This window comes from Schistocerca nitens, chromosome 3 (genome assembly GCF_023898315.1).
Source record: "Schistocerca nitens isolate TAMUIC-IGC-003100 chromosome 3, iqSchNite1.1, whole genome shotgun sequence".
Lineage (NCBI taxonomy): Eukaryota > Metazoa > Arthropoda > Insecta > Orthoptera > Acrididae > Schistocerca > Schistocerca nitens.
Window position 1 is genome coordinate 296934009 of NC_064616.1, and position 18982 is coordinate 296952990.

The following is an 18982-nucleotide window of genomic DNA, read 5'->3' on the forward strand; positions in this document are numbered from 1 at the left end:
GGCTGTTTATTAACTTCTTAAGAGTTAGACCCATTAGTTTCAAAGGGCAAAGTATTAATTTTATAGGAAATTGGTATTCTGTGGCTGAAAACGTAATACAGTTCAGTATATTAACTAAATTTAGTAAAAATTGGCTTAACTGAATTATTTATTACAGTGCTGGAGCAGCATTGCAGGGAAATGCAAGTAACTACAGTGGGGGTGTTCCTGTATCCACAGTACCAGCATTGAAAAATGATGCACCTGCTACAAGTAGCAATGTTTGTAAGGTAAACATTTGTCAAAATATTAAACTGTAATCTATAAAATTAATATATTTATCTATGGCAAAGTGAAAAATAAATTTCTTTCTGAAGGAGAGGAATGTTAATTTTTTGAGTTTATATTTTGGTAATTATTTTTTTGCAACTGATATTTAGAGATCTCCAGAATTTGTGTAATCTGAACTATTGCAAAATCTACATTATTGTGATGTAGTGTACATAGTGTATCAAATAGCCTGGACATCATCTTTAGGCTTAAGCAAACTGTTGGTCCCATAGTAAGAAGTGAGTCAGAAAATAAGCACAGATTGTGAACATCACTTCTGACTTGAATAGTGACCTCAATTCAGTGAGGAAGAGTCCACAAATTTAGGTAGTCATTGATGATTAGGTTCTGTATAATGAGGATGTTCATTACTGTGTTTCACCTGCTGTTCATAATAGTCCCAGACATTTTCTATGTGATTAAGATCAGGGCAGTTGAGGTGTGACAGGGTTTCTGAGTCTTCTCCAAACAAACAACGTGTCTGTGCAGCTGAGTGGGAACAGCTGTTGTCATCTGGAAGGTGTGTGTGTCCACAGCATACTCATCATGAAGATGTACAAAAAAGGACAAACTTGGTCACAGAAAATGTTAAATAAACATCCTAATTCATGTTCACAGTAACCTGAATGAATGGGCTCGAAACAAAACAGAACCACCTCTGGCCTGAACTGCTTGCTCAATATACTGCAGGTTAAACACATCATTGGGTGTGTTTTATTTGAAAATAGGCAAAACAGTGACTTGTTGGACCACACTACATACCTTGACTCGCTTTCTGCCCAGTTTGTGTGTTTTGGCACATTGAAAATGTATAGCTTTATGTGCCATTAACGGTAGTGGCCTTCGGTAAGTTACTGGACTCCAAATGTCCCCCTATTGGTTAGGATATTTTTACTACCTCCTTTCTTCAGCCTCATTGCACATGCCTGCGTGTACACACACACACACACACACACACACACACACACACACACACACACACAGGGAAAGGGGGGGGGGAGAGGGAGAGAGAGAGAGAGAGAGAGAGAGAGAGAGAGAGAGAGAGACCATTGTATTTTCCCTCAGGACAGGCAGTGCATTGAACGACATTATTTTTTTATTTTCTTTGGCATTTGAACTGCAGTTTCCTTTCTGTATAGGAACTGTACCTTACAGCGAAATACTGATATGGCATTCCACTAATTGGACGTAATGTAGTGTTAAAGTAGTTACTGTGTTGGTGCTAATATTCATGTCTGTATTACAAAAAATGGTCTTATTCCCCCTGATGTGCAGCTGATTACCCTGCAGGTGAAACCTCAACAGCAGCCTGTAATGTCAGCTGGTCCATCTCCAATAGGCCACTCAGGCCCACTGTCACCTCCGCCTTTCAATTCGAGTACTCAGCAAGGACACATAAACTATCAGGTCTGTATCCAGTGATGTCTCACTACTGGACATGGTTATGGGTATATTACTTCTAATTTCCTTTTTTTCTCTTGTGTTAACAGAAGTCTCTTCATAATTATGTCTGATTCACTGAAATGCCTTCATTTATTCAATGAAAAATATGTTGATTGTTCAGTAAGGGATTTTGTAAGTAATCTTAAAAGGAATGTTATTTTCAAATACTACTGTAAATTGCAGGTTGTCGAATTATTATTGTCATAACTGAAGCTTAAAACTAAAAGAGTAATGCTTTCACTGCTACAGTTTCAGACAATGTGAAACTAATTCCTATGAGTTGTGAAGGAGATGTGTGATAATATAAAGATTGTGTGTGTTGTAGCCAACCTTGGGAGGCACAGCTGCTCAGTATGGGGGCATCTCAGCTATTCCATCACCACCGACAGTACTGTACAATTCTCCTGGTCAGGGAGGGTTATATGCACCATTCCAGATTGATGGACCACAGGTTAGTCTTTATAGATTTATTGTATTTGCATACAGGTTAGTCTCATATAGATTTATTGTATTTGCATAAAGAGGAGTATCAAATGTCATTAAAAAAGGAAAAGATAAGAAAAACTTCTCACTGTGCTGAATTTTTGTTTCATTGTTGCTTTAGGTCATGGGTGGCCAGGCACGTTCACAGTTCTCTGGATTTCCACCATATGGCTTATCACAGGGAATTGGTCAAACATCGGCATTTAATCAACAGTCTCTCTATCTGCAGACACCAGCGCACCCACCACCAAATGCTGCACCAGAAATTTATCAGTCATCAATGTCTCCATTCAGATTGACTGTAAGTTGAGGAAACTTTGAGTTAATTCTCTTCTTGTGTGTAACAGCCAAATAAAATACTCTTAATGCTCAGAATATGAAATTTCATTCACAAAGTTGACGCTTTTGAAAGTACTGTTAGTTTATACTGGTTTGTAAGTAAAGGCTTTTAAAGAATATCATGCTTCTTTTTGTGTCATATTTAGTTGCTTCATTTAAGATAATACAAAGAAACTAAAGAATATTGGGAGACGAATGATGCTGCAGCATATGATTATGCCAAAAAATACACTATGTGATCAAAAGTATCTGGACAACCCCAAACACATATGTTTTTCATATTAGGTGCATTGTGCTGCCACCTACTGCCAGGCACTCCATATCAGTGACCTCTGTAGTCATTAGATATTGTGAGAGAGCAGAATGGGGCACTCCATGGAACTCATTTACTTCAAACATGGGCAGGTGATTGGGTGTCTCTTGTCATACACACTTGAGATTTCGACACTCCTAAACATCCATAGGTCCACTGTTTCCAATGTTATAGTGAAGTGAAAACATGAAGGGACACGTACAGCAGAAAAGAGTACAGGCCGACCTTGTCTGTTGACAGAGAGACCGCCGACAGTTGAAGATGGTCGTAATGTGTAATAGGCAGACATCTATCCAGACCATGACACAGGAATTCCAGACTGCATCAGGATCCACTGCACGTTCTATGAATGTCAGGTGGGAGTTGAGAAAACTTGGATTTCATGTCGAGCGGCTGCTCATAAGACAAACACACACACACACACACACACACACACACACACACGCACACACACGCACGCACACACACCAGTAAATGTCAAACGACGCCTCGCTTGTGTAAGGATTGTAAACTTTGGACAATTGAACAGTGGAAAAACGTTGTGTGGAGTGACGAATCACTGTACACAATGTGGCGATGTGATGGCATGGTGAATGCCCTGTGAACGTAATCTGGCAGCGTTTGTAGTGCCAAAAGTAAAATTCGGAGGTGGTGGTGTTATGGTATGGTCATGTGGAGGGGACTTGCACCCCTTGTTGTTTTTCATCGCACTATCCCCTTGTTGTTTTTCGTGGCACTAACAAAGCACAGGCCTACATTGATACTCCTTCTTGCTTCGCACTGTTGAAGAGCAATTCGGGGATGGCGATTGCATCTTTCAACACGATCGAGCACCTGTTGATGAAACACGGCCTGTGGTGGAGTGGTTGCACAACAACAACATCCCTGTAATGGACTGGCCTGCACATAATCCTGACCTGAATCCTATAGAACACCTTTGGGATGTTTTGGAACACCCACTTCGTGCCAGGCCTCACCAACCGACATCGATACCTCTCCTCAGTGCAGTACTACGTGAAGAATGGGTTGCCATTCCCAAAAAAACCTTCCAGCACCTGATTGAACATATGCCTGCGAGAGTGGAAGCTGTCATCAAGGCTATGGGTGGGCCCACAACATACTGAATTCCAGCATTACTGATGGAGGGTGCCACAAACTTGTAAGTCACATTCAGCCATGTGTCCAGATACTTTTTATCACATAGTGTACATTGTACCCCATTTATTTTATTTATACAAATTTCCACCATTTGTCTGTAGATTTATAGTCAAAAATTTCACACAATCATGATATTGGCTTTATAGCCATTCCCAAGTGCAACTTTAAATCTCAAAAAATGCCCAACCTGCCTAAATGGCACGTTGTCATCGAAATAACATTCATGTGGTCTTATAAACCAGGCATCATATTAAAGTATATGAGTACACATCAAAGATACATAATATGGCTGAAATTGGGCATAGCAAATAGACATTAATGAACTGTAATATTTTTTTGACAGTCAATAAATTATTGCTACTTTCATTCATCACATACGTACATTGACTGGGGGGTGTTGGATTTCAAATTGCACTTGAGAAGGGCTATAAAACCAAAATCATGATTGTGTGAAATAAATGAATACAAATCTGCAGTTAACGGTGGAAATTACTTTCAAAAAGTTCTACATGACTGTTGTTCCCCATGAAAGAAAAATCATTTTGTGCCAACACTTCTTAGTTATGTGGATGGAATATCCTCTTGCGTCCTAAGTCAATCAAGCTTCAGAAAAGAATATAACTCATCTTTGGAATTCATCCCCAAAAGCCACTCTAACAGTATTAGCTGCCGAACAGTTTTCTGGAATTGTTGCGCACAAATGCTGGACGGGTCTTACTAATAGTCCATGGCATACACGCTTGCCACTTTCTGGACTGATTATTATTAAGTTCTTAAATTTCTGTGCACTGTTTCATTGTTATTTTTTGTCATTTTCATTCTAAAATTTCATACTTCAAAAATTTTACTATTGTTGGGAAACTATAGAAAATTTTTGTCTTGGGTTACATGTTGTATGACACAAAACTCCAGCTGAACAAAAATAAACTACAATGTAGTTCTGTTAAAATTTTGGTCACTTTTGAGTCATTCCGTCAAAAGTGATGGGTTTTGTTTCTTCTGTAACACTTCCTGTTTCTTTGTTTAGTATCAAATAAGCACAGCTTGCATCATCAAATCTTCGCTGTGTATAGTGTCACATTCAGGTCTATCTGTTTTTATTTCCTTGTTAATACTTCATTGTAAATGGTACAAATTTATGTCCGTAACCATGGAGTGTCCCTCTACCTGCGGGTCCGGAGGTTGGAATAGGTATCCCTGCCTGTCGTAAGAGGCGACTAAAAGCAGTCTCATTTTTGTCCTATAAGTTAAGCTCCCATTTTATGGTTTGATCTGCCACTTTGCAAATTCTACAGAAGTGCAGGACATATGGGGGAAGGACACCTTACGTGGTGCACGAGTTATCAATAGTGCCCGTAGATTCGATCTCCTGAGCCTCTTGTCACAGCTTTGCATCTCCACCTGCAATTCAATTATTTGGCCAAGGACACTTTGCAAAGTATGTCATCTTCTTCCATTGTCTCCTGTCCTTTTTCGCCCCTATGACAGTATTTGATCTCTCTGTGTCCACTATCCAGCGCAATAGCCAGTCTGTTGTGGTGGCGCAGTCATGTACCCATTTGGTGGTAGCCCTCTGACAACACAGGGATTGCACTACTGATGCCTGAGCTGTAAACTCCTCACGTATGCCAAGGGGTAGATGCTTGTCTTCCTGGGGCACCAGGACTCCCGGAAACAGCCATCATGCCAGGTGGCCTATGCTGTGGCTGAGTGGCAGCTGTTGGGAGAGCCCCCGATTGGAGTGAGTGGCATCACGGCAGATGACCCTCAATGAAGCAGACTGTCATCTCTTGCTGGTGACCGTATGGTCTCTAAGAAGGGTAATATAGAGTACAACGCTGACAGATATGACCCTAAATAGTTTCCCTCTCTTGCTACACCATGAGAGAAACGTAGGGCTACAGAAAGGCGAGATCCATATTTGCCTCGGTATTTAGTCTGTAGCAGAATGGACAGGTACTCCTTTCTACCTATGAAGCCTCAATTTGTTGTTTAACTTCTTGAGCATAAGTTTGGGGAAGTGAGAGCGCTGTCAAAGATAGGCGGTGCAGTCTTGATTCAGACAGCATCCACAGCCCAATCCCGGGCATTACTTGCTTGTGACAGGGTGGGTGATATTCTTGTGTCCTTCACTCCCCATAAAAGCCTCAACATGGTCCAGGGGATTATTTTCCATCGCGACCACCCCTTGCAATCTGACGGCAAGGTCTGCACCAATCTAGAACGGCGCGTTTACAGGGGACCCAAAGAAAACAGTGTTGCTACCGGTGACTTCATCTTGGGCTTTGAGGGTGATTCATTGCCTGGAAAGGTCAAGGTGATGGTTTACCACTGTGACGTTAAACCAGACGTCCCTCCCCTTATGTGGTGCTTCAAGTGCTGTAAATTCAGGTACATCTTCCCACTGCACTTCCAGTGCCACATGTCGAGACTGCAGACGTCCACTGCATCCAGATACTCCCTGTGCATCTCCTCCCACTTGTATTAACTGCGGAGAGCAGCACTCCCCCTGCTCAGACTGCACAGTACTCCAAAAGGAGCGAAAAGTCATGAAGTAAAAGACCATGGACGGGTTGACTTAAAGGCTAAAAGTAAATTTGAATGATTACGTGCCGTTCAATTGACGTCCACATGTGCTGCAGCTACATTACCATTGCCATCACAAGTACCAGTCGTACCACACTCTGTGCCGCTAACAGTGGGCCCTCCGGGCCTCTAGAATACATTTGTCCCCTTGGTGGTAGGGGGGGAAAATCTCCTTCAGTTACTCCGAAAGTACCTACTTTGGGAGCAAGTGCCCCCCCCCCCCCCAAAAAAAAAAAAAAAAAACAACCACAGCGGACATTGGTCCCCTCTCCCCAGCCAGAGAAGCAACAGCCTCCTCCGGCTCCTCTCATGCAGAAGAGGTCCCATGGGACCCTCTCTCCCAAGATCTCCACTAATGCCACAGCAGACACTCGTCTGTGGCTAAATGAGCCAAAAACTGCTGGACGAAGAGCTTCACGGTCTTCATCTGTGCCTGAACCTACTCCAGAGAAGTCCTCCTGACAAGCCCCTAAAGAGGAGCGAGAGGGCAAGCAAACAAAGAAGTCTGATACGAAAAAGGACCCTCAGGTGCCCCCAACACTACCACTCCCTACCAGTTCTGCATCTGCGGATGAAGTGGAGATCTCAGCGTCCCCTGAGGACCTGGATCTCACTGATGCCTCATCCACAATACAAATGGATACAAATGCTCAATCGGTGGCAGCAGCTGACCCTGATGCATAGCCTGCCTCCTTGCATGCTTCATGCTTTCCCAGCCTCACGATAACGTCATCCTCCAGTGGAATTGCTGCAGTTTTTTCAACCACCTGGCTGAGCCACAGCAACTGTTAAGCTTTACACCGGTTTTCTGCATTGCCCTCCAGGAAACCTGGATGATGACCCCTGCCCTTTGCGGCTATAGGGGTATTACAAGAACCGTATCAACTATAATAGAGTGTTAGGTGGAGTTTGTGTCAATGTCCTGAACTCAGCATGCAGTGAACCTGTGCCTCTTGAAATCCCTCTGGAAGCTGTGGCTGTCAGGATAAGGATGACGCAGGAAATAACTGTCTGCAATGTGTATCTTCCTCCAGATGGTGCAGCACCCCTGAATACTTCGTCTGCACTGATTCACAGACTCCCTAAACCTTTCCTACTTCTGGGAGATTTTAACACCCATATCCCCTTTTGGGGTGGCACTGTGCTTACTGGCCGAGGTACAGATGTCAAAACTTACCTTTCTCAACTTGACCTCTGCCTCTTAAATACTGGGGCCCCCACACATTTCAGTGTGGCTCATGGCACTTACTTCGCCATTGATTTATCCCTCTGCAGCCCAGGACTTCTCCCATCTGTCCACTGGAGAGCCCACGATGACTTGTGTTGGTAGTGACCACTTTCCCAACTTCCTGTCACTCCCCCAGCCCAATTCCCCTGGACATCTACCTAGATGGGCTTTAAACAAGGAGGAATGGGAAGCTTTCACCTCCGCTGTTACTGTTGAATCTCCCCCACATGATACCATCAACGTGGTAGTTGAGCAGGTCACTAGAACAATCTTTTCTGTAGTGGAAAACACTATCCCTTGTTCTTTATGGTGCCCCCGGCAAAAGTCAGTACCTTGGTGGTCGCCGGAAATCACTGAGGCCGTTAAAGGACGTTGGCAAGCTCTACAGCAACATAAGCGGCACCCTATCCTAGAGCACGTAATAGCTTTTAAAGGGCTCCATAACCGCATTCGCCAGCTTATAAAAAAAAAAACGGAAACAGGCGTGTTGGGAGAGGTACGTCTTGACCATTGGGTGTCATACATCTCCTCCCCAAGTCTGGATGAAGATCAGACTTGTTTGTGGGTACCAATTCCTGACAGGTGTTACTGGCATTATCATCAATGGTGTAATCTACCGACGCATACATAACTGCCGAGCACTTTGCTGAGCACTATGCTCGAGCCTTCGTATTGGAGAATTATCCCCCAGCATTTCGCACCCTCAAACAGCTGATGGAAAGGAAAGCCCTCTTGTTCACTGAACATCACAGTGAACCCTATAATGCTCCATTTACACAGTGAGAGCTCCTCAGCATCCTTGCATGTTGCCCCCACACAGCTCCTGGCTCAGATCGGATGCACAGTCAGATGATCAAACATCTATCGTCTGACTACAAGTGACATCTCCTCGTCATCTTCAACTGGATCTGGTGTGATGGCATCTTTCCATTGCAATGGCGGGAGAGCACCATCGTTCTAGTGCTCAAACCCAGTAAAAATCCGCTTGATGTGGATAGCTATCAGCTCATCAGCCTCACTAACATTCTTTGGAAGCTGTTGGAACCTATGGGAAGTTACCGGTTGTGTTGGGTCCTGGAGTCACGTGGCCTACTGGATCCATGCCAGGGCATTTTCCATCAGGGTTGCTCTACCATTGATAATCTAGTTTCCCTCGAGTCTGTCATCTGAACAGCCTTTTCCAGTTGCCAACACCTGGTTGCCATCTTTTTTGATTTACTAAAAGCTTACGACACGACCTAGCGACATCATATCCTTGCCACATTATATGATGGGGTCTCCAAGGTCTGCTTCCAATTTTTATCCAAAATTTCCTATCGCTCCATTCTTTCCGTGTCCAAGTTGGTGCCTCCCATAGGCCCCCCCCTCCATATCCAGGAGAATGGGGTCCCGCAGGGCTCTGTATTGAGTGTATCTCTATTTTTAGTGGCCATTAACGTTCTAGCAGCAGCTGTAGGGTCGTCCGTCTCACCTTCCCTATATGCACACGACTTCTGCATTTCATACTACTCCTTCAGTACTGGTGTTGGTGAGCAGCACCTACAGTACAGGGAGCCATCCACAAGGTGCAGGAAGTCGGGTGTCATGCACTTCTGTTGGCATCATACCATTCATCCGGAACGAGAACTTAACGTTAATGACGATCCACTCACTGTAGTGGTGACATATCAATTCTTAGGACTGGTATTCAACACCCAGTTGTCGGGGCTTTGTCATCTTCGTCAGCTGAAGGGGAAGTGCTGGCAGCTCCTCAATGCCATCCGGTGCCTGAGCAACACCGTCTGGGGTGCAGATCTCTCTACACTGCTGCAGCTCTACAGAGCCCTTGTTCAAACCCGCCTTGACTACGGGAGTCTGGTTTACGGTTTGGCGGCGGCCTGAGCATTGCGTTTACTTGACCCTGTGCACCACTGTGGCCTTCGACTGGAAACAGCTTTTAGGATGAGTCCGGTGACCAGTGTCCTGGTGGAGGCCGGAGTCTCTCCATTGAAGGTTAGCCTTGCACAATTGCTCGCCAGTTACATTGCACATATTCATAGTTCTCCTGAGCATCTGAATTACTGTCTCCTTTTTCCATCGATGGTGGTTCATCTCCTGCATCGGAGGCCCAGGTCAGGGCTTAAGATTGGGGTTCGCGTCCGATCTCTTGTGTGTGAAGTGGAGTCCTTGCCGTTACCACCTATACTCGAGGTCCATTCACATACACCTCCATGGTGTGCACTTAGGCCGAAGCTTCGCCTGGACCTTTCACATGGTCCTAAAGACTCAGTTAACCTCGCAGGTCCCTGCTCACCCTTCCTCTCGATTCTTGACATGTACTGGGACCATGAAGAGAGTTTTATCGTACCATCTGAGGGGTCTCCGAGGTCGCCACCCTCCATCCATATTAACTATGTCACACTTTCTTTGCATTTGTTCGTCTTGGCGGTCATCTTTCCCTACATGTGTTCGTGTCGCCTTGCCTTTTTGGGGTGGACATTTTAATGTGTTGCAGAGTGGCTGGCTCATCTTCTTTTATTATTGTGATCAGCCAGCCCAGACCTTATGTCCTTGTGGTGTATGTTTTCCCCGTGTTTTTCCCATTTGTTTTCCTTTTAGGTGTGGTGTTGGGTGTTTTCATACCTTGAGCCTCGCTTGCGTCGGGAAAAAGGGACTGATGACCCTGTAGTTTGGTCTCTCTATACCCCAAACCAACCAACCATGGAATTTCCCTCTTATAACTTTTACATGGTAGTAGGGGAGAGTTGTCACTTTCAAGAATTGGTCTTTCTTTTTTCAAAATCATGTATGGTATTCTTTCCAAAACAGCTGTCACTGACTGTTGTTAAGGAGAAAAATCCTGATAGCAGATATAGTGTAAAATTATTGTCATTGATAGTTCCTTGGGCAGCTCGTGATGATACAACATTTCATATGTGACAGACTGATGAACTTAAATGCCATGACCGTCTTCTTCTCCACACTACATTAAATATACTGAACTAAGATTTTATGAGTCTGCAAGTAACCTGCTCTTCAATGATTATCTGTATTGTTGTGTGGCGAAATACCTTAATTGATCACACATAGTATGAATGCAGGTTTCTCAGATTAGAGGAAATGATACGAAATTAGTTTGGCTTTGTTGGCTGTGAACCTGCTTCCCTGATAACCCTCCACAATGATATGGTTGTTTCTCCATAAAGTAGAAGTATTCAACAATCGAAAGTTACGTTCACACAGGGATTTATTGTGTACACTTGTACCCAGCACATAGAGCTGATGAGATGTGACACAAGTTGCAAGTTCCTGCGGCAAACGCCTGCAACATCGATTCTGAGAAATATTTTGTTCTGGCACATATGCCTATGTCTGCTCACTCTTTGAAAACATGGCACAAATCCCCGTTACATTTCCTACTGTACATGCCTTTCAGTTCACAGGCAAACTTGTGGTGTTGCGTCTTGGGCCAAAGTGATCAGCTGTGTACATTCAGTAGTAGGTTGTGAAGATGAAGTAGTTGAAAAATAATACCATTAAACTAATTGAAGAATTTCATAAGACATTTTTTATGGGATCCTAGGTTCCCCCAATTATAAAAACCATATCGCCAAATGTGATGCTGTTCACCAACTCAAATGTTTATTCAGAGTTACGGAAAGAGAATTTCACAGTAAAATTCACAACACGAGTTCACATTTCCTCTGTGAATTTAACAGATGTCCATCCTCGAAGACATCAAGATTGCACAGAGAACAGCTGTATGTATCGTAGTGGATGCCTAAGATTCGCTGCTTTTCCTGAAGAGTGTAAACAAACCACTGCTTCTGGTATTATTTCACTGATTTTAGATTTTGAAATACTATGCATGCACATCAATTATTTCACTGCTAAAGATGTGCTCTTTGCATCCCACACTGAGGCAGCTTTTGTTATGGCTCTACTGCTCGCCAAATGGTATTGTCTGTGCTGAGAGACAACATTCCGGCAAATATGAAATATTTATCATCAGACTTTTCAAAAAACTATTAGGTGAAAAGTTTGATTTTTGCACATTTTACAGTCCGACATCCTCATGCGATAAAGGACTGAATTGCTTTTAGTTATCTGACATACTGCGTGGAATGAAATTAAGTAAAACCTTGTGCAAAACTTTAAAAGTTCACAGACGTGAAAACACATTGTGTAATCTTTGCGTATGGTTGATTTTAGCTCATGCGTTGCAGTGAATGAAATGAAGATAAGACATAGATTTAAAAAAAAAATAGAAAGCAGAAGAATATCTCGTTTTGTTCTTGTGTTATTGGCGTTTGTACCTGAAGGACGGTCACATGGGATGCACCCTTTCAGATCCTTGCCCATCACAAATCGTATGGTTAGAAAAAATTGTGGTCTCAGCTGTGTCATAAATGATTCAAGATATCAAAATTTAAGTTTTTTTGAAAATGATGGCATGTAGTGAGGAACTACATTGTATGATAAGGACTCAAAACTTCTTTATTCATTGAGATGTGGAAGTAACTCATCCACAGCAGTAAGAGGTTGGATACTCGGAGCACATTCAAACATCCATAGCACTGTAGGAAAATCAAAGTGGCTTGCATATTCATGTCCTCAACACCTGGGAAACAGCTAGCTCGACATTTGTACCTGCCCACAGCAGCAAAAGGGTTAAGAAGCTTTACGAATCTGCAATAGCTTAAAAACGTAATCTAATAGCAAGTTTTTCAGCATGGGTTACAGCTTCTCAAAAATTTGAATCCTTTAATGTGTAGTACTGAGCTGTCTTATTTAGTAATACTTCATAGTCATTCATAGGCATAAAAATAAAATTTTTGAACCCCTATATGTCTTGAATTTTTAGATCACTCATCACTGATCGGTAAGCTCCCATGACTACACTGTTCACTGAGAAGGTTACACAACCCCCACCAATGTTCCTTTCTTCAATTATTCTCCCTTGTGCCTGGTAGAAATCTCGGTGACAAATCCCTCTGTGTCATTGTAGCTTAATTGTATGGGAATGTGTAATTACTCAAGCACTAGGGCACCAGAATTCCTTATTTGGTTGCTTCTAATATTGTATCAATCAACAGCTCTGTTTCTTTGTTGCCCAACTGTCAGATAGGCTTGTGTAAAAGTGTGTCCCTACCACAATTCAGTATGATTTTAAAAGTTAAAAATGCTATATGATTGAAGGTATAGGGTTAATCTTCATTGAGGCACGCAGTATGACAACACATTCCATTACGTAAATTTGAAGTGCTTTTAGTTATTACATTTATTATTTTATTGGTAATCTGCACCAATGAATGTACAAAATTTTGTGTAGTTGTAAATATATTCTTGCAGGCTCCTCAGGCACCATTTGGCCAGTCCCAACAATTAAGTAACAATCCAAACACAGTTCTGATTTCATCAACATCCAACTCTCTGATGTCAGCTACTGTGAAACCATCATCACAGCAGATTGGTCCTATAGGTGCAATTGGAACAAAGGGTGGTGGGCCTTATCAGCAGAACACAATCCCATCAGGACCACAGCCATCTCAGGTAAATTCTGACAACTAATGCTTTACCATAGTTTCTCTCTTGCAAGATAAAAAATGGGTAATTGTGATATTATTTTGCCATTTAGGGCACTCTTCAGTGTCCAAATATTATATTTGCAGTATGTTAATAACCATCTTTTTTCAGTTATTCATGTATGATCCAAATCAAGTTATGGGTCAGAATTACCTTCCCAACTCTCAGATGGTGCAACGTCCAGGACCAGTGCAAAGCAATGTTGTACCACCCATTCCACCTTCTTCCTCATTTTACTCTGGCTCAGCAGGTGAGTTTTAGATGTTGTCTTTTGCTTGGGTTGTTACAGAAATTGTAGCAGTACTGTCTGTTATTTACTAGAGAAAAAATATTTTCCATTTATCAAAAGATTGAGGTTTTGAAATTTGAGTTGAAGGTAACTTAAAAAAATTGCAGTAGCCCAATACCTACATTATTTTCCATTCAGGTCCTCTCATTTTTTGTTCGCCCTTTCCTTTAGCCAAAGAACACATATTTTTTAATACAGCAGTTCTAACTGAAGAGAAATAACAAAAACAAATTTAATGTATGTTGGATGTGATGGAAGTAGAGCACAAATCGCTATAGTAATGAAACGCAAAGTCCCAGGAAAAGAATTCATGTTCGAATTTGTACAAAGTGTAGTGTCAAATTACTGCACAGAGAGTAATAATAGAACACAGGCAGTGCATACAAATTGCATAGAAAGTAAATGCTATTCTGACAGCAAAGTTGCTGTAAGTACTGCAGGGATGTGCATACAGGGTTACCACAGGGTCTCAAAATCAGGGATTTCAAACATGTCACAGAAATCGGGGAAATATCACAGAAATTTGGAAAAAAAACTTTAAAATCTCTCTCTCTCTCTCTCTCTCTCTCTCTCTCTCTCTCTCTCTCTCCTCTCTCCCTCCCCCCCCCCACTCTATCTCTCTCTCCCTCCCCTACCCCCTTTTTTTAAAAAAACGGTTTGTTTACTGAGATGTCTTGCATCATCACTGGCTGGGTACAGCTGAGTACGTGCACCACTTCCTTACTCCCTCGTTACTACAGCTTCTCTGATTCCTACCATTCTCCTCACCTTGCAGCCAATGCTGCCACCACTTCTTGCCACTAGCCTAGCACCTGCCAACAAGAGGCTGGGAGACATGAGGAGTGGTTTGTTTGAATCTGATTCTCAGAGCAGCTGCCAAATACGGCGGTCATGTGTGCATAAGTTGTGTCTGAGTGTGGATATGTGTGTGCTCTGGTTTTCTGACAAAAACTATGGCTGAAAATTCAGTTGTGAGAGTATAATTGTCTTTACTACATGCCTACCTGCGGCTTGGCAATCCTCTTTACGGTGAGTTGCTACCTATCCTCATTATTATTGATTCTCAGAAAAATTGAACAAGGTATCAGTTACAAGGAATGATCACCATGGTCTCATTTCTTCAACATGCTGTATGTGGATCATGAATACCTGGCAACAAGTGGATACCCATGATGGACCAAAACTGCAGGCCGTTTCTGCGGGTATCTGTAATGGATCGGGCCTGCCGATCTGAAGCTATTTGGTTCCCACTAAAGAGGATGCCCACCCTGTCAGATCTAGTCTCATTGATTTGCCCGAAGGCCTGATGTGTTTGTGTGTGGTGTAATGCAGCGGATTTTCATGGTTCATTCATGGACCCAGAACTGTGATGCTCCTCAGCAGGCCAGAGACCATGGGTAATGGATTTCAGGAATTGCGACTGTCTCGCTGCAAGTATGTTGTACAGTGTGGCACTTTATAGACATTTTATTTGTCCTTGTCATTTTGGCACTTAAAAAGTGGTTTATATGTTAGAAAGTATGGGCATTAATAACAAGAAAATTCTGTTGGTTGTTAGCGGTTTGTGCACTATGTACTCACATGTTTCTTGAAAGAAAATTCACACAATACGTGTAAAATAATGGATAATACACAGTGGGTAATAACAGACCATAACGAACATAGTAGAACCAACATTTTATTGGTGGTCACCTACAGTGTTGGTTTACACAATTCTTTCCCACCTTATATACTTGTTTCAAGAGGCCTACTTTTTTTGAGGTTATTTCTGAAATCGGTGAAGATATTTTAAATCTGTCTTGCGACTCCAAGGAAATGCGTGTTTCTGTCTCCAAATGTGTTTTGTTTTTATTGAAATAAAATGTCAGTTGTCTTAATGAAACACACACACCATTTGGCTTGCTTTCTCCATCTAAAAACAGTTCATTACAAAAGATGTTGATGTTAATACTAAGATTTTTGCTCACATCAGGAAACACCATCTGCTTGCAAGTTTTTTTAGATATTTCCTCGTGTGCATTATTGTTTCTTGTATTGTAGGTGCAAAGACAGATTGTCAAATTATCCTTGTGTTCTCAAAATTTGTCAGTGATGAATGCTAAAAATTGTCTAGAAATCAGGGAATTTCACTTGAGGAAATTTTTGGCAACCCTGGCATAGGAGGAAAGTGACAAGCAATGTGTGTCCATTAAACATTCCGAATGTATTCTGGGATTCAGTTGGGTAGAATGAATTGACTGGTGTATATGCAGTAACCTATGGCCATTGAAGAGTTTTGTGCATGGGCCAAACTTTTTGGAGAAAAGTGTTTCCACCATTTAGGATCAAATCAACAACTACTGCAGTGTCGTGAGGTCATACATAAGTATCACCAGTGTCATTGCCTAAAGGTAGCAGCTGCAGTTTTACATGGCAGAACACTGTGGCAAATGCCTGCACTCACAGTTTTCTGAAGGCATTCTTTTTCCCAATGTTCAATGAATGAAAACAGCTTTTGGCTTCTTCCAAATGAGAAAAATCATAAAACAACTTCTGCTATTGTATCCTGGTGACCTCTTCGACAGCTGGCAATTTTTGAACAGATGCATGTACTGTCATTGCATGGCACAAAATTCAAACCTCATCTGTGTCTTGAAAACGAGAGGGTGTACAAATGTTGAAATATCGGTGTTCTCATCCAGCTGCATTCCTGTGAGTTGTTCGAGCATTTTATACATAAGTAGAAACTTGGAAGTTTTGAAAATAAATTTGCTGTCCCTATGTAAGTTGTTATGTGGCCTACTTTTAACAGGGTGTAAAGTTTAGTGTAGCCTCTACAAATACTTCTTCTTTGAGACAAACTGTGTACCGAAACTTGCATTCGTTCTTCCATTTGCATTAGTCTGGTAAATGATATCTCAACACCATTCAGTTATAGCTGTGTTCTTTCTTTGACACAGCACATTTTCAGTTAACAAATAGTTTAAGTGAATTGTTCTTTCGGTGCTATTAGTACTCAACTTCCACATCATCTGATTGATGTTCTCATGTTATTGCAGACTGAGGAGGAGGGAAGGGGGTGTTTCTTCAAATACAATGTCCTTTTATTGGTTGAGCTAATTCTGTCATATAATTTGCCTTAATCAATATTAAGTAATCAACAAGAAAGGTACAGAAATCATTGACATTATTCACAAAACTGTTTGGTTTTCTCGTCGTTTCTGACGTTGTTTCGTTTGAAAAATGAGGAGAATGACAAAGAAGGTTCTAATAAAAAGGCTACTGGAAAGGTAGTTTCAGGAACTGCCTGGTAAAAAGACATATGCTGTTGATAAGTCGTCATTTTGGGAAGGGCAGAAAGAGTACTAAGTGAGGCAGAACAAGTATTTCATTCTGTGAGAACAGCAAGAAGGAGCATTTCTTGTGAAAGGCAGGGTTCCAGGTTTGAATCCACCGTACAGTTTTGTCAGGATGTTTCAGTTTTGAATCTTGACAAACGGTCACACAATACTACATATAACCTCACTTATTGGGTCTGGCAATACATAGTAAGTTGATAGGGATAACAGAGGAAGGTGTATCAGTTCTTAAATGTCAGCCTAAGTGAGGAGCTGCTAGTGTAGTGTGTGTCAGCTCCAAGTTACTTACCTCAAACACTATTTTATCATACTCAAATCCAATGTTTGAACTAAATTCCTTTTCCTCCATCTTATACCTTACCATTCTCTTCTGTTTGTCCTCATTTGTAAGATGAAATAATGTCATAAAGTTAGAAGGTAAAGATTTGGCAAGGTTATTGATATGCAGAGAGTATCAAACCTCCATTTGCCTTCTTATTCTTTAGCCAACAGCCGGTAAATGTAATCTCATTTGTTGTACTTTTGAATTGTACTGTGGAAGGTCACCCCTCCCTCCGCTGTAGAATTGTGATTCGTAATAATAAATACAGACTACTTTATTGAACCCCCGATTTATTGTTATTTAGTTATACATTTTTCAAATTCTGTTGCAGATGTAGCATTTGAAGACATGATAGATGATTTATTCAGGCATTATTTGTACATGGATGTGTGTATCATTGACAGGTGGCCAAACTGGATTCTATCAGCCAACAAATTCGAATCTGCCTCAACCAGCTTCTGCCCAGCAGATTCATCAGACAGGGTCTCCTTATGGGTTACAGGGATTCAGTAACCAGTCTGGGACACCAGCGCCTGTGGGCTTGCAAGGATTTGGCTCTCAGGTATTGTTTTAGTAGACACTTCGTGTGTGTGTGTGTGTTTTGTTTTGTTTTGTTTTGTTTTTTTTTTTTTTTTTTACTTTAAGCTTTTTTAGTTCCTTTGGTGATGCTCAAGTGCTAGGGCTTATATTATGAAACTGTGTTGGCAGTTTCTATCATCTCCATTGCAGATGGCTCAGCAGTACCGTAACACAGGAGTCCCAGGACAAGCATTCATAAAATCTGGTGCACAACATCAAACTGAGCATAATGCTGCTTCCAATGGCAGAGTTCAGCCAAAATCCCCATCAGCAAATCAACAAGATGTGCTGTCATCAGTTTCAGTATTTTCTACTGGTGAGTTTTGTTGTTACAGATTGCCTGTAGCACTGCTAATATGCATTTCTGTTCTGTGATAACTGAAAGAAACTAGTTACTATCCAACTGCTCATTTTCAAAGATGATGAATTCTCTTCTACTGAAAATCTTAAGGATTTTGCATCTAAATTGACCATGTAGGAGCAATAAGTGTGTGTGTGTGTGGGGGGGGGGGGGGGGTGCATATGTGCCCATTGAAATTTTGTAACTCATGTAGTGGTGCAGAATTATCAGTATAAGAACTCAGTACAGATCAAATAATTACAGCCAAAGATTGATTCTACCAAAGTAAACAAAATATGCATGAAAGACACTTAGCCATTCCTCTAGATTCCCCAAAATATGTTTAATACTGTGTGTGTTGAAACTCAATAGTTTGAATTTCTTTCTATGCTGATGTATTTGTAAAGTAGTGTTGTCTCTTGCAATGTGTTTCGTTGTGATTGATGCCTGTGTGGAATATCTACTTGTGAGTAATATCCACATTCTGCAGACTGATTTTTATGGTACGCTGCCTATTGCAGCTTTGTTACCAAATACATACAAGGTCACAGTTGGAAACTTTGTGGGAAAGGAGAATTGAGTTTTAGTCAGATAAATAACATCTATCATGAGACTACAGTGTTTTATTCCCAGAAACTCATTTTATGTTGTTCACCATTTGAAAAGTGGAAATGGAAAGCATACTAAGTG

At 41.6% G+C, this 18982-nt stretch overlaps 1 protein-coding gene across 1 annotated transcript in view; it reads left to right on the forward strand.

Annotated features, from left to right (window-relative positions):
- Positions 1-18982, forward strand: part of LOC126248274 (protein PRRC2C-like) — a 240396-nt gene that overhangs the window by 204765 nt on the left and 16649 nt on the right. Inside the window, exons 29-36 of the mRNA XM_049949121.1 lie at positions 158-269; positions 1585-1716; positions 2078-2203; positions 2357-2536; positions 13191-13391; positions 13536-13674; positions 17778-17935; positions 18103-18268. Coding sequence (XP_049805078.1) covers positions 158-269; positions 1585-1716; positions 2078-2203; positions 2357-2536; positions 13191-13391; positions 13536-13674; positions 17778-17935; positions 18103-18268 — 1214 coding nt within the window. The remainder of the gene's footprint in view (positions 1-157; positions 270-1584; positions 1717-2077; positions 2204-2356; positions 2537-13190; positions 13392-13535; positions 13675-17777; positions 17936-18102; positions 18269-18982) is intronic.